The following is a 12,366-nucleotide window of genomic DNA, read 5'->3' on the forward strand; positions in this document are numbered from 1 at the left end:
TAAAAACAGGATTTCTTCAAGGAATTGCTGCTGACTAGGGAAATAAGAGTTCAGGGCTGTTTATGTCAGTGCTCTGTGAAAAGTCCTCTCAGAAGCAGCGCTGATTTTAATTGTTTTGTTTTACTTTTACTTTTGTTTCTGAATTCTAGTGCCAAACACAACGGAACCTGACTACAAATCCAAAGACTGGGTTTTCCTCAATTATACCTACAAGAGGTTTGAAGGGCTCACACAGCGTGGCTCGATCCCTTCCTACATGAAAGCCGGGAAGTTGTGAAACAAAACACAAACCTACAAAAGGAATAAAAATACAAACCTCAGGTAGCTGCATCACCAGACCTGCTTGGCGTTAGTTATCAATACATTGACTCTGGTGCGCATCAATTTCACAAGGAAATTCTACAGGATTAGGATTTCTAAGACTACTACAGGAATTAGTTGGCAGTGCCAGCTGGCTTTTTTTTTTTAATATTTGAATATTTTTGTTAACTTTATTATACAAAGGTACTGGAATAAAAGGAACGTACATCCCTTTAACTGCACTGCCTATGTGTGTATAATGGTGAATTATGCCTCTCTGTACTGTGGCTTTGTTTGTACTGTAAACCATCTAATCCACCCAGGAGTAAAACATATCATTTTATGCAGCATTGTTATTATACTGCTTACCTGGTGGGTTTTAGATATGCAGTATAAAAAAAACATTGCCCACATTTGCAAAATTCTCTGAGCAGTTGCTCAAGGGTGTTCCATTTGTGGTCTGCAGATACCCCATGAGTGTGGGAACATTGAATTATTTTAAATAGCAGTGTCCTGTGGGTCTACTTGTACCCTGCCTACCCTTGCTTCTACCCACTGGAGGGCTTTATCAGCCGATCATCCCTTCTCTTTCTTCCTTTTTCCACTGTGTGTGGTGGTGAGACATTCCCAGTGATCTTTAGTGGTATTTCTGCTTTAAATGATAGTTAATGGGTATCACTGGTTAAGACTGATGCCTGTTGGCAACATCAGAAGAAAAAAGGAATCTGCATAAAAATTATAAAGATTTTTAACAGAAGGGAAACTTTATGATATGAAGTTCTGAAGAGATGGCAGAGTGTCCAGGACTGCATTCCTGCCTCTCCTGTAAAGCAGATCATCTTTTTGCTACTCATAATTCAAATAGCCGTTTCTGTCTGTGCAAAACGTATTCTAGAAAAGTGATCAAATTGCTGCTTTTTATTTTTCATCTCCCTAAGAAGTTCCAGGCAGAAGGGATCCTGCTCTAGCCTTTTCTTTCCAGAGTACCCCATAACAGCCTCTGCCAAGCTAGAGGAAATGGAGCACCCCACTAGACTCAGACTCTCCTGTGGGCTCCATATTCTTCTAGTATCTCCATCTGATGTGGACCATGGGATTACAAAGGATCAGCTGAGTCTGCAGTGCAGTTTCCAGGAACCACAACCAACCATGACTGAACTGGGCAGAGCATCTAAATGCTATTCTCCCCAGTCTGCAGGATGCTGACAAACTGACAGCAGAGATGGGTCTCCTTCTCCTAGGTCGAGGAAACTGAAGCAGAAATCCCTCCATATGCAGGGTATGGTTTTGCTTCTCAGCCCAGTAGCAGTTCAGGACTGAATTGCACTCCTCAAACAGTTTGCAATTATCTGGTCGCTGGTAAATTTATCTGTATCTCTGCCTGTACTAGCATATTATCTGCAGTACTTTGAATCTATCACAATTACAGCAGAGATCTTTGATGTCACTTTCTGGTTACGAAAGAGATTTACAGCAATGAACAATTCCCCAGTAACTGAACAAGCAGAGTCACTGTTGCTGTCTTCCTCCTCTAAATGGAAGTGAAAGGCACTGTAAAACCTCTGCAACACCCATCAGAGTGAAGCACAGGATGTTTTGGCATTCAGTAGGAAAGACTCCATTAGACTGGTTTTTGCAGCAAAATGGAAGTGACTATTTATAAAGCCATTGCAGAAATATTTATTGCTGTTAGGCACCATGGTATCAGCTGTTCTGAATTATTTGTATGCTTTTAAAAAACACACCGGGGCGTTCATCTGCTGCATTAAAGACCATTTACCAGCAAGATTTCTGTGCATCAGTGGCTTACCGATGTGCATGTAGTCTTCCCCAATCCAACAGCTACTAGGCTCCTCAAGGGCTTCGGTGATGTCTTTCCTCCAATGTTTTGTCTCCCTTCAAGCATCTAGTATCTGTTATTTATACTGCATTTCTACAAAAGAATTTTAGTCTTCAGCTCATCAGAGAGGAGTAGCCAGTGCCTCAGGACCCATCCAATTTATACAGTATTATATCAGAACATGGCTAAGCTAAACTTTTGCCTAAATGCTGGACTTACATAGGAACAGCTCATTGATCTCCCGGTTCGTCTTCCCAGACCTTACCCTAATTAACACCCCTTTACTGTCGTTGGGGCAAGATCCCTCAGAAATTCTCCAGTGTTGTTTTTAGCCTTATCAATGTAGTGAAGCTCAACTTGTATCCATCCAAAGACTGTCCAAAAACAATAACTCACTTAAGTTTGAAAGTGTAAAGGTGGTTTTCATTCTGCCAGTGCCCTAGTAGCTTCTGAGGCTTCTCAGGAAAGGAAATGCCTTTTCTAAGGCCTTCAGTCCCTTCTACGAAGACACGGAGGAGCTTGGGCAGAAAATATCTGAGATGCAAACTTGGCTTCAAAGGACACTGCTGTTCAAAAGACAATTTTTATTAGTTTTAATTTCTAGTCTCATTCATGGGGCACTATGTGCACCAGAAGTGGAATTCCTGTGAACAACATATTTCAAAAGACCACAATAACCCTATTTGCATAATACAAAAAGAAGTCTTTGCTTGAACTTGCTAAGACAAGATAAGTTTCATGGAAACTGCAAATGCTCAGTAATACTGGTGATTTTTTTTTTTTCCTGTGGGGTCGGGGGGGGGGGAGATAAATACACAATTTAAAGCTATCCATTAAACAACTATGTCTGTACATACTCACTGGTTTACAAACTTGGGAAAAAGCTCAACCCTTACATTTGTAACACTAAAGATAATACTAATTTAAAATTGCGGATGATTAATCATATCAGTGCTCACATAGGAGTTATATCCATAGGGAAACAGCCTGCAGCCTATTTAGCATAAACTCCTGCATTGTGGTAGTTGATTTTTTTTTTTTAAACATAGCATTATTTTAATCAGTAAGTCAAACAAAATATTAACTACTGCTTTTAGGATGATAGAATTTTTTTAAAGGTGAAACTGTGACACTGTAATGGATTAAGGAGAACAGAAGGTTAATCTACACTGGCTTTCATAAAATGGAAGTGCAACATATCCTTTGTTTTATTATTTTTGTCTTATTCCTTTGGATGGTTGTGTTTTTTCCTTTGGTGATGTTTGTCACTGTGCCATTTATTTTTATTATTCTTGGAGTACCAAAGATCCTGAAATGGCTTGATGATTGCAACCATGTGAAAATTTATTTTCTGGAAGTATGTTTTGTTAACTTTTGTTAAAATGTGTAATTGTGTATGCAAATTGTTATCAGAAGTTTGCTGGGAAGTTAACTTATTCCAGCAGGGAAAACTTGAGTGCATCGATGGAAGTGGTGAGCCTGAATCCAAATTCTGGATCCGAATACCCTGAAACTGGGGAGGAAGCTTGGATTGGGAAACACAGCTGAGCTTTTGCACTTTGTTCCATCTCCAATCCGTGTGAGTGAGTGGCCTTAGGTACAGGACATCAGCAGAGGTTTTCATGTGCAAAAGGAGTTTAAAAAATTGCCAGCATTCAGAAATCAAATATTGTTGATACTGCATTTGCACTGTTAAATTTGCCTTGCTGGAGAGTTATATAAGTGTTATTTTTATAGGTCAATTGTAAACACCTGAGCCGTTGGATACAGTATGGAATAATAGCATCTGACGTGGGTGAATTCACCTAAGTGCAAAGGGGCTTGCTGAAAGCTCTCCACACTACTAAGATAAATGGGCATAAGCAGTACAAAGGGTGTTGTGTCGGCTCCTTCTAAAGAGGTGACTTTCCTCCTCTGCAACAGCAAGTAGGGAATACTGCAGTTTAGCCCGGTTATACTCTAATGCTTAGGAAGTGCTCTCACTTTTTCAATAATACGAGCAATTACAAGCGTTGTAACATACTGTACCTTGTCCTTTTAATGTTGATATATTACAGCAGCTCGTTCTTGGAGTCGAAATGGCAACTGCTATATTTTTCCTAGACTGTTTCATTAGATGTGGTTGGGAAAGTTACATAGAAGCATTATAAAAATTTATATGAGGCTTTTTACAGCATTTGAAAATAAAAGTAGCATTCTTTTTGTAAAGTTGCTGGTTTTATTTTTTTCACACCAGGGTACTGGATTTCTTTCTCTTTGGAAGGGGAGGCATCTAAGGAATTGAGACACTATTTTGTGTATTTTCATCTTGAATTCCATGGACAGTGAAAACCCCAGTGTCACTACTCTCAATCAGAAAGTAGAGATCACGAAAATTGCTCGTCTTGTACCAACTGCAGTCACGTGAAGATACTTCTATAAAATGGTTATTGCTCTTCACAAGAGACTTATCTTCCCTGTAGACTATAATTTATTCAAGAAAGGCTTCCATGGGCAGTTGTGTCCTTCGATTTGCTATAGAAACAATTTTGCCCTACTGTTCCCCATTCCTTGCTGAGTTTAGAGCAGTGGCAGCAGGTGCAGTTGTGAAATAGTCACATAAAAAAATTATTACAGAGTTGAGCAGCTGAAAGCAAAGAGGAGCTAGCAGCTGGTGACTGGCCTTCTCTGGAGCCCTCCAGTGAATAACAGCCTTCCACTTGAGAACTGCTGCTCTCAGTAAATGATACAATTTTAACAGAATTTTACAAATTCTATTTAATGGGATTACACTTTTCTTCTAGTGACCAGATGTTATCTCACAGAGCTGCATAAGGAAATGCAGGCTTAGGTCTTTATCTCTTTGCATTACCAAATTCAGTATTCCTCAAAAATACAGCACTTTAATGGCAAGTATTTCTGCACATGCTGAAGGCACAGCCTCTATGTTTGGTTTTGTTTCTTTTTTTTAAAATCAACCACTTTAAATATTTAGTGTTTATAAAACATACTGCAAATATCTGTTGTGCATTTTTCATGTCTTTATTCTTGTACAAAGTGTGCCTTGTACCTAAGCAAAACAATTGTGCTTTGGAGACAATAAAATGTCTTTTCTGACAGTCTTCCTATGGCAAGAGAAGGGAGGAGTATTCAAAAGAGTTTGTCTCTTGCTGTTGGGAGTGATGACAATAGCAGTTCCTTGTCTAGTCCAGAGCTGGGATGTATTTGCAGTTCAGGCAGTGCTTTTAATGTACTTCCTTTAGGTAATTTTATTTATCATGCATGTAAATTTTAAATATCAGAGGGCTTCTAAAATGCCTATCCCATAGCTGAATTTCAAAGATGAACGCAGGTTTTAAATGTGGGTGCCAGTAGACTGTAACCTGTCAGCCATGCTGGGTTCAGCAATGCTAGGCTCTGCTGCACAGAATGCCATTCTGCCTAAAAGAAGTTGCTGTCTGAAAGATACCAGGTATGTTAACTATTGGGACAGTTGAAGGGCAAGTTAATGTATATATAATACACTTAACTTACTCTCTGTCAATAGTAGTGGCTCCAGGATTTGCACACTTGATCATGCAGGAACACTTCTACAGTCAGTGTGAGGGGAAATGAATCTTTACACATGCAGAGAGAGTTCATTGCACAGGAACACTTTTGCAGTTGGTGTGAGGGGAAATGAATCTTTACACATGCAGAGAGAGTTCATCTCGCTGCCTCCTACTCCTCCCACCACCTCTCTCCAGATTATTTGATAGCCTGGAAGTTACTGTTCTCTGGGGAAATGGGGCATGTAGGCTTGAACCTTCTCACGCTGAGGAGGGAAATAAACCCAGGTTTCTCATTTCCCAATCAAGTCAGAGCTCTGCTAGGAACAGTTTGTTTCTGATTTGAACCGACCCTTGATGCCACATCTTGTTTCCGTACCAGCTGCTTTAATCTGTTTCTAGTGAGCCACCATCTGCTGCTGCTTCTCTCTCCTCTAGGAATACATGCTCTCTATATGTGCTCTCCCCGGGCAGCCCACCTTCCATTGGTAGCAGTTCCTTCCCCTCCAGGTGTCTCTGCCCATCCTCCTCCATCCAAAGCCAAAAATCTCTGCCCTTGCCTCTACATTTCCTGCCCACGAAACTAAATGATGTTGAGAGTAAGTGCTGTGACCTTGAAGCTGCTGTGTAAAAGTGTAACCACAGCCCCTGCTCCACTTTTTGAAAAACAGATGGTAGCTACAGATAGCAAGTGTTACATACACACCAAGTCTACATAACACCTTGTTTCCTTCCAGGGATTTAGGCAGAATCTGCCCCTCTATGTGGATGTACGGGCTGGAATATAAAGGTAATGGAGCTTCAACGGGAAGCAGGTGCCAAGACGCTCTCTGGGGCCATGTCCATGCACATGTGGCCATCCACAAACCTTTGAGACTCGAAATGGGAGCAGTGATTTGAACATACATCTCTCTAGTGTTAGAACCTACTCAAAAACTGGAATAGCTCTGCTAGTCTTAGATGCTTAATTTCCCTACAAAGTCTACTTCTGACTTCAGTGTAGCTATTTCTTAATAACAAATGATCAGATAAGAACTCCAGTGACTTTTTGATCATGACAGAGTGAATCACTGGTAAACTGGACACACATCCCAAGATTTTCAGTCCAGCAGGCTGCCTTTGAGGTCTCATCCAGCTCCCACTGACGTCAGCAAAAGATCCCTATCTAAAGCCCAAAGAAAGCAGTGAACAAGTATGGTCTCAAAAGCAAGCTGTTTGCTGATGCCATGCTTTTATGTTTGTTACAAATGAGACAAAAAGATGTCACTATCTATAGAATTCAATTGGTTGAAATGCAGTACATTAAGAGGATGTCTTGTGGCTTCAAATACAAAGCTGACAAACTTGCAGCGTACTTCTACTATTAAGGAAGAAAATATTACCAATTTTATTTGATCAAATTAAACTAATGCCTCAAGGGAACTTTGCAAAATGTACAATTTATTTAAATGCATTTTTCTGAAATAGCATAGTGCATCCTTGTGGGATTTGACCCAAACGAGGCCCCAGCATGGATTTCGCATATTCTACGAAGCAGACAGATCAGCATGACTTCCTGATTTGTGAAGTTCCCAGGCAATGAACAATGAACGTGTTGCATTCAGTCAGCACAGTTCTGCTGAGTGATGTTAGGCATACTTATGGGCCCACTCTGTGCAACAGTCAGGTGGTTTCTCTTTTCAGTTAATTCTGCCTTGACTTAGCGGCACAGGTTTAAGGTGGTTTACATTTCCGTATCTTTGCATTGTTCCTATACCAGATGTTTGATATGAGGCTGTTAACACCCAAAAAGATCAGGAATCTGTACTGTGGGTGACAAGTCTGCTTTAATCAAGGAGATGAGTTTCAGATGGTGATGTAATGCATTGTCAGGACCTTTGCAGGCAAGATGGATGAGATGATTGCAGCTTGGAGGCTCACAGACTGGCTGTGTGCAAACCCAAGAAAAGGTGTTCTGTCCTTGGAGGTATGCTGCCCTCACAGCTGGTTGTGTTCTCTTTCAGCCCCTACAGAAAAGGCACTGGGTGGCATCTCACTGATCCTAGAAAGGTAGGACTTGGCTTGGGGGCTGCCACTTGGGCACCATGGGCACATTTCAATTGCTTTTCATTTCAACAGGCCCCCTAAGCAGCTTTATTTATCCTCGTGTATAAATTTGTAACAGCAATACTGTTTTTCAGAGACATTAGACATTAGGCTCTTGTTAGGCATTCAGAAAATACCTGTTTCTGCCAGGAATGAAAAGGCTATTTAGAGACTGAAGATTATTTTGTTTTTAAATCAAAAGTGGCACCATCAAATTGAGAGACTTTTAAGTAAGAGATTTACAAGCAAGTGAATTAATTTGTGGGCACAAACCTCACCAGCCAGGACTCCAAAATAATGTAGGCACTTTGGAAAATGCTAATCTTTTTGACTTAATTTTGTTAGAAAACCACAAAGTAAATTGATCATCCTACTGCCTCCAATACTAAGATTAGAGAGGGAGAGCAAGTAGGATTTGGAAGCTCTTCTCAAGTTAAACTTGTTTCATCATGCAAGGAATTTGTCCGTGATTCACAGATCTTCACGGCCAGACTATATCACTATCACAATCCGGTCTGACATACTGCATAACATAATCCATGCAACTTCACTCACTGTACTGTGCCAGCATAGCACAGCCTGTTGCTGGTAAAGGCTGAATTCTTTTGTGCTGTTTTTTTGCTGCTTTGAAGGGCTTCCGCACCGATTATTGAGTGGAAATAACTTTAAAGAGCTTGTTTTTATTATTGGCTGATTACAGTAAGATTATGCTATTTATATAATTTTTGAAGCAAAAGGTGCTCTGATTTGGGGAAGAACTTTTGCTTTAAAATGATAGCAGATTTTACTAATGCATAGGCACAGAATTTATAGCAAAGGCAAAAAATTGCTTCTGGTGCCCTTAAAAGTAATCCAATGACCTTCAAGCACAAACCACAGACTAAAAAATTTTTTTTGTAATTGTATTAATTCTTTTAATTAGCTAGTCTGTTCACATGTATTCTGTAAAACGTACTCGATTCAGGACACAGGTATTGTTCTTTACATTACTTTGAGCCATGTAATACCATGGTCTGAGGGGAAACCATAAACACTTGCGTTCTGGGAGAAAAGTCTGTGAAAAATCTGTATTTGTATTTACAGGTCTGCTGCGTAACTTCAGTTTACTGCTATTAAGTTTCAGTAGAAATAAGTTAGCTAGCTTGCCCTAAGCAGTCACCTAAGTATGTTTTTATGTGAAGCAATATAAGCCACTCTAATAACACAGTCAACCTCTCAGTATTCCCTCAGGGGAGGAGAGTGCTTTTTTCCAGTCACTCTCAGTTTCTGAAATAGGTCTCTTAATTAAGAGTGGCGTGCATGGACCTAGCTTGGTCCCAGCAAATACGCAAAGAAATTTGCATCCTCTTCAGAATGGTTTCTCAGAGAAATGCTGATGGGATGCTCTTCATGTCCTGTGTAACAGCTAAGACATGCTATACTTCAGATGTCGTTAATCATTTACAGAAAAGAAAAAGGAGTAATAATACAGACACCTTTCTTCAACTGCCCCGTCTCAGGCTATTATTTAACTGCTCTGAGGTTTGATTGTTATTTTTACCCCTTTAGCAAGTTGTTGTATAAGCTGTTTGGAAAAAAGAGGCTATCCATTGCTTATATAAAGCATTCTGCTCTCTATTTTATAGCTAAAAGCTACTCAAGAGAAAGTGCTCACCTAAAAACGGGGCAAAAATATCAAGTGTGGCCTACTCAAAATCAGTGCCTTACGTAAACTGGGATCCTACTCTGCTCAAGGCTAACTATACGGTATAAACACCAGTTACTGTCATATATGAAATGTATTAAATGTTCAACAAAGAGAACAATCATCACCTTTGAATAAGAAACAAGTATAATAGATGATGTTTAAAATCTGTGTTAATGAATTGGCAGTGCATTATGTTTATAAGAGCTCTGTAAGTGCCAGGAGATGTGACACTGAGCATGGATGAGAAATACACAGAAGAAAACGTAACAGGTAGAAATATTGCTAGGGATTGATCTGATTTTCTGGCCCAGACATATCATAAAGTGCCAAAAAATTCTGCATTCATTGAGTTACAAGTACTTCTATTGTTGCACTAAAAAATATTAAATAAAATGTGAATAATGTACATTAGCTCTGTTTCTAGTGAGTCAGTTTTAAAAAAACCCGAACTATTGCATTTTGAATGTCCTCATTGAATGTTCCCATATGGAGAGAGTTTGTATTTAATAGCTGTTAAGCTATTAAGTTTGTTAAAACAGTTTTCTGGAACTATTTAAATCTTTAACTCACTGAGCTTTGTAACAACGGCCATCTTCAACTTTCTGTGGTTACTGAGTCTGAAACATTTTCAGTCAATGTGGCTGACTCACTCTTCTGAAATCTCCTTAACATTTGGGTGTCCACTGATGATGCAAATCTGGAGGAGGGAGCTCCTAGCTTCAAAACTGGGGCAAAAGAGTATTTTAGCAGGGCCAAACATGACATTTAAGCTTCCTATGAACAAATTTTTGGAAATTTTTTTCAATATCAGTTGTAGTATAGGAATAAAACAAATGTGCATTAATTACAATTATTTTCTCAAAGATGGCAACAATAACTCCTGGGTTTTAGCTCTTCCTACTGCTTTTTATGTCCTTTAGGGCAGAAGTGGTTTGTAACTGGTTTTCTCCAATACAAATTCTCTAAGACCAACTGAACCCAATATAGTGGAATTTATCTATCACTGCAATAGTAACTGTGGGATTACATATAACTTAAATGTCTGAGATTAAAAGTTGGATTTCCAAGGGAAAAAAAGTACCTTATGAAAAAGCGTGCATTGAGAATGTAATAGTAGCGCAATTGCATTTGTTCAAGAACATCCCCAGCTGGAACCCACAATTCCCCGGCCAGGTGAGCATGTTCTGTTAGAGCCATTCACCCACTCTGCCCTTCCACATGCCTAGTCTAACCCTTGGGCTTAGCTATGGGCAAGATGCTGAGCTGCCCACTCCCGTACAGACGGGGGTCGAATGTGAAATATGTTGGGAGCTTCTAAGTATAAAAGATGGCACAAATGGCGTTCAGGACTGCATCTGAGTAATCGTTCTCAAGATCATAGTTTGGAGTTTAGCCAACTAAATTCTGCCTAAATCTCAGAAAGCTATGGATGAAACACATCTTTGTTCTCTGTTTTTTTTCCCAGCTCTATCATTGACTAGGGAAGTTACTAATCTTCCACCACGTTACATTAAATTCATAGGTGTTCAAATGGATTTTGCCCATGTAATTTTGTGAGGATTTACTTTCTCAAGTTTTTTAAAGTGTTTTAGCAGACATACATGTTTATACATAATGAAAATAAAGAAAATACTGAACTGCTGTCTTAGATGGGATGATGGAAACAGAGAAGCAAAGATTTGATGACACTTCTGTTTCAAGGCATTAGCTTTCCCAAGATAAAATATTAACTTTCCTACACAGAGAAAAAAGACACAGAAACAGCTGTTTTACACATATGAGGTTTCTGTCCAGATATACCAAGCTATGGTAAGAATCCTTAGTAGGACTTCAAAATTTCCTTAATTTTGAAGGGGGGAAAAAAAAAGCTTTCTTTTTTTTAAGACAGTCAACAGTAAACAGTCTCTAGTAATTTTATAAATAACCATAATCACTGTAGTTCTACCACCAGTGGTGAGGTGCTTATAAACATTACTACAAGAGTCCCTCTGCACTCCCTCTACAGCTCCAGACTCATTGTTTGGTTACATGTGACTACCCTCTTGAAGAAAACAGCCTTTCAGAAAACTATCTTTCAAGCAATTTATTTCTGCAAGAGCAATTTTATAACCCATAGGTTTGTCTTAACCCTTTGCATGCTTGCAGCTTGCACCTGGACAGGTAACTGGCATTCAGACACATACACTTCCCCTCAGCGTTATGTAGTCAATGATGAAAATACTTATGTAAATAGTGTTCTTACTTTTATTAAAACCACATAGATCTTTTTTGTGTATTTAGTCACACTTCCTTTTTCACTTTTAGCACAGGATGTTTTTTTTAAATCTTAAGAGTAATTTTATTATGCCTCCAGACCCAAAAAAACAATCACTTGTCTGCAGCTCAGAGATACAAATTTTAACGACTTAGATATTAACCACTAGAACAGACAACAAAAGAATGTAATATACTTTGCAAAGTATTACACCTACTTTTGTTAGTTCCAAAGGAACCCCCATTACTAATTACAGACAGAAGCTCTGAAAGCCCCCTGAACAGTACACCTGCAGAAGTAGCTTCCTTCACACAAGTCACCGATCATCTGGATCCAGCCTTACCGGTGAGTGATACCAGTTGCACTGTACATGCAAGTTCCCTCATACCTGAGTCCAACAGGTAGAAGCAGGCACACACGCAGCCCATGAAGGTAAGGATGTGTGAGTCCTAGGCAATAGCCTATTCTGCCACACCTTCAACTGGAACTGAGCAAGCACAGGCTATGTCAATATTAACAAGCAGGGCAGCACAGTAAGAGCGGTTCTGTCAAGTGGAACAGGCATTGCTGAGGTCCCAATGCCCACACTGTACATGTTGTAGAGGTTTCATTTCAGACTAGCTCTAGTGGGGCCTTTTGGAGTGAATACCCGTTAACAGCCAGAGCACATTAA

General features: G+C 39.5%; 1 protein-coding gene across 1 annotated transcript in view; it reads left to right on the plus strand.

The window, feature by feature from the left end:
• Positions 1-5,122, plus strand: part of STK38L (serine/threonine kinase 38 like) — a 52,123-nt gene extending 47,001 nt beyond the window's left edge. Inside the window, exon 14 of the mRNA XM_072875574.1 lies at positions 150-5,122. Within this exon, the coding sequence (XP_072731675.1) occupies positions 150-277 (128 nt within the window). The 3' untranslated portion in view covers positions 278-5,122. The remainder of the gene's footprint in view (positions 1-149) is intronic.
• Positions 5,123-12,366: the final 7,244 nt, after the last annotated feature.

Source organism: Ciconia boyciana, chromosome 1 (genome assembly GCF_034638445.1).
Source record: "Ciconia boyciana chromosome 1, ASM3463844v1, whole genome shotgun sequence".
NCBI lineage: Eukaryota > Metazoa > Chordata > Aves > Ciconiiformes > Ciconiidae > Ciconia > Ciconia boyciana.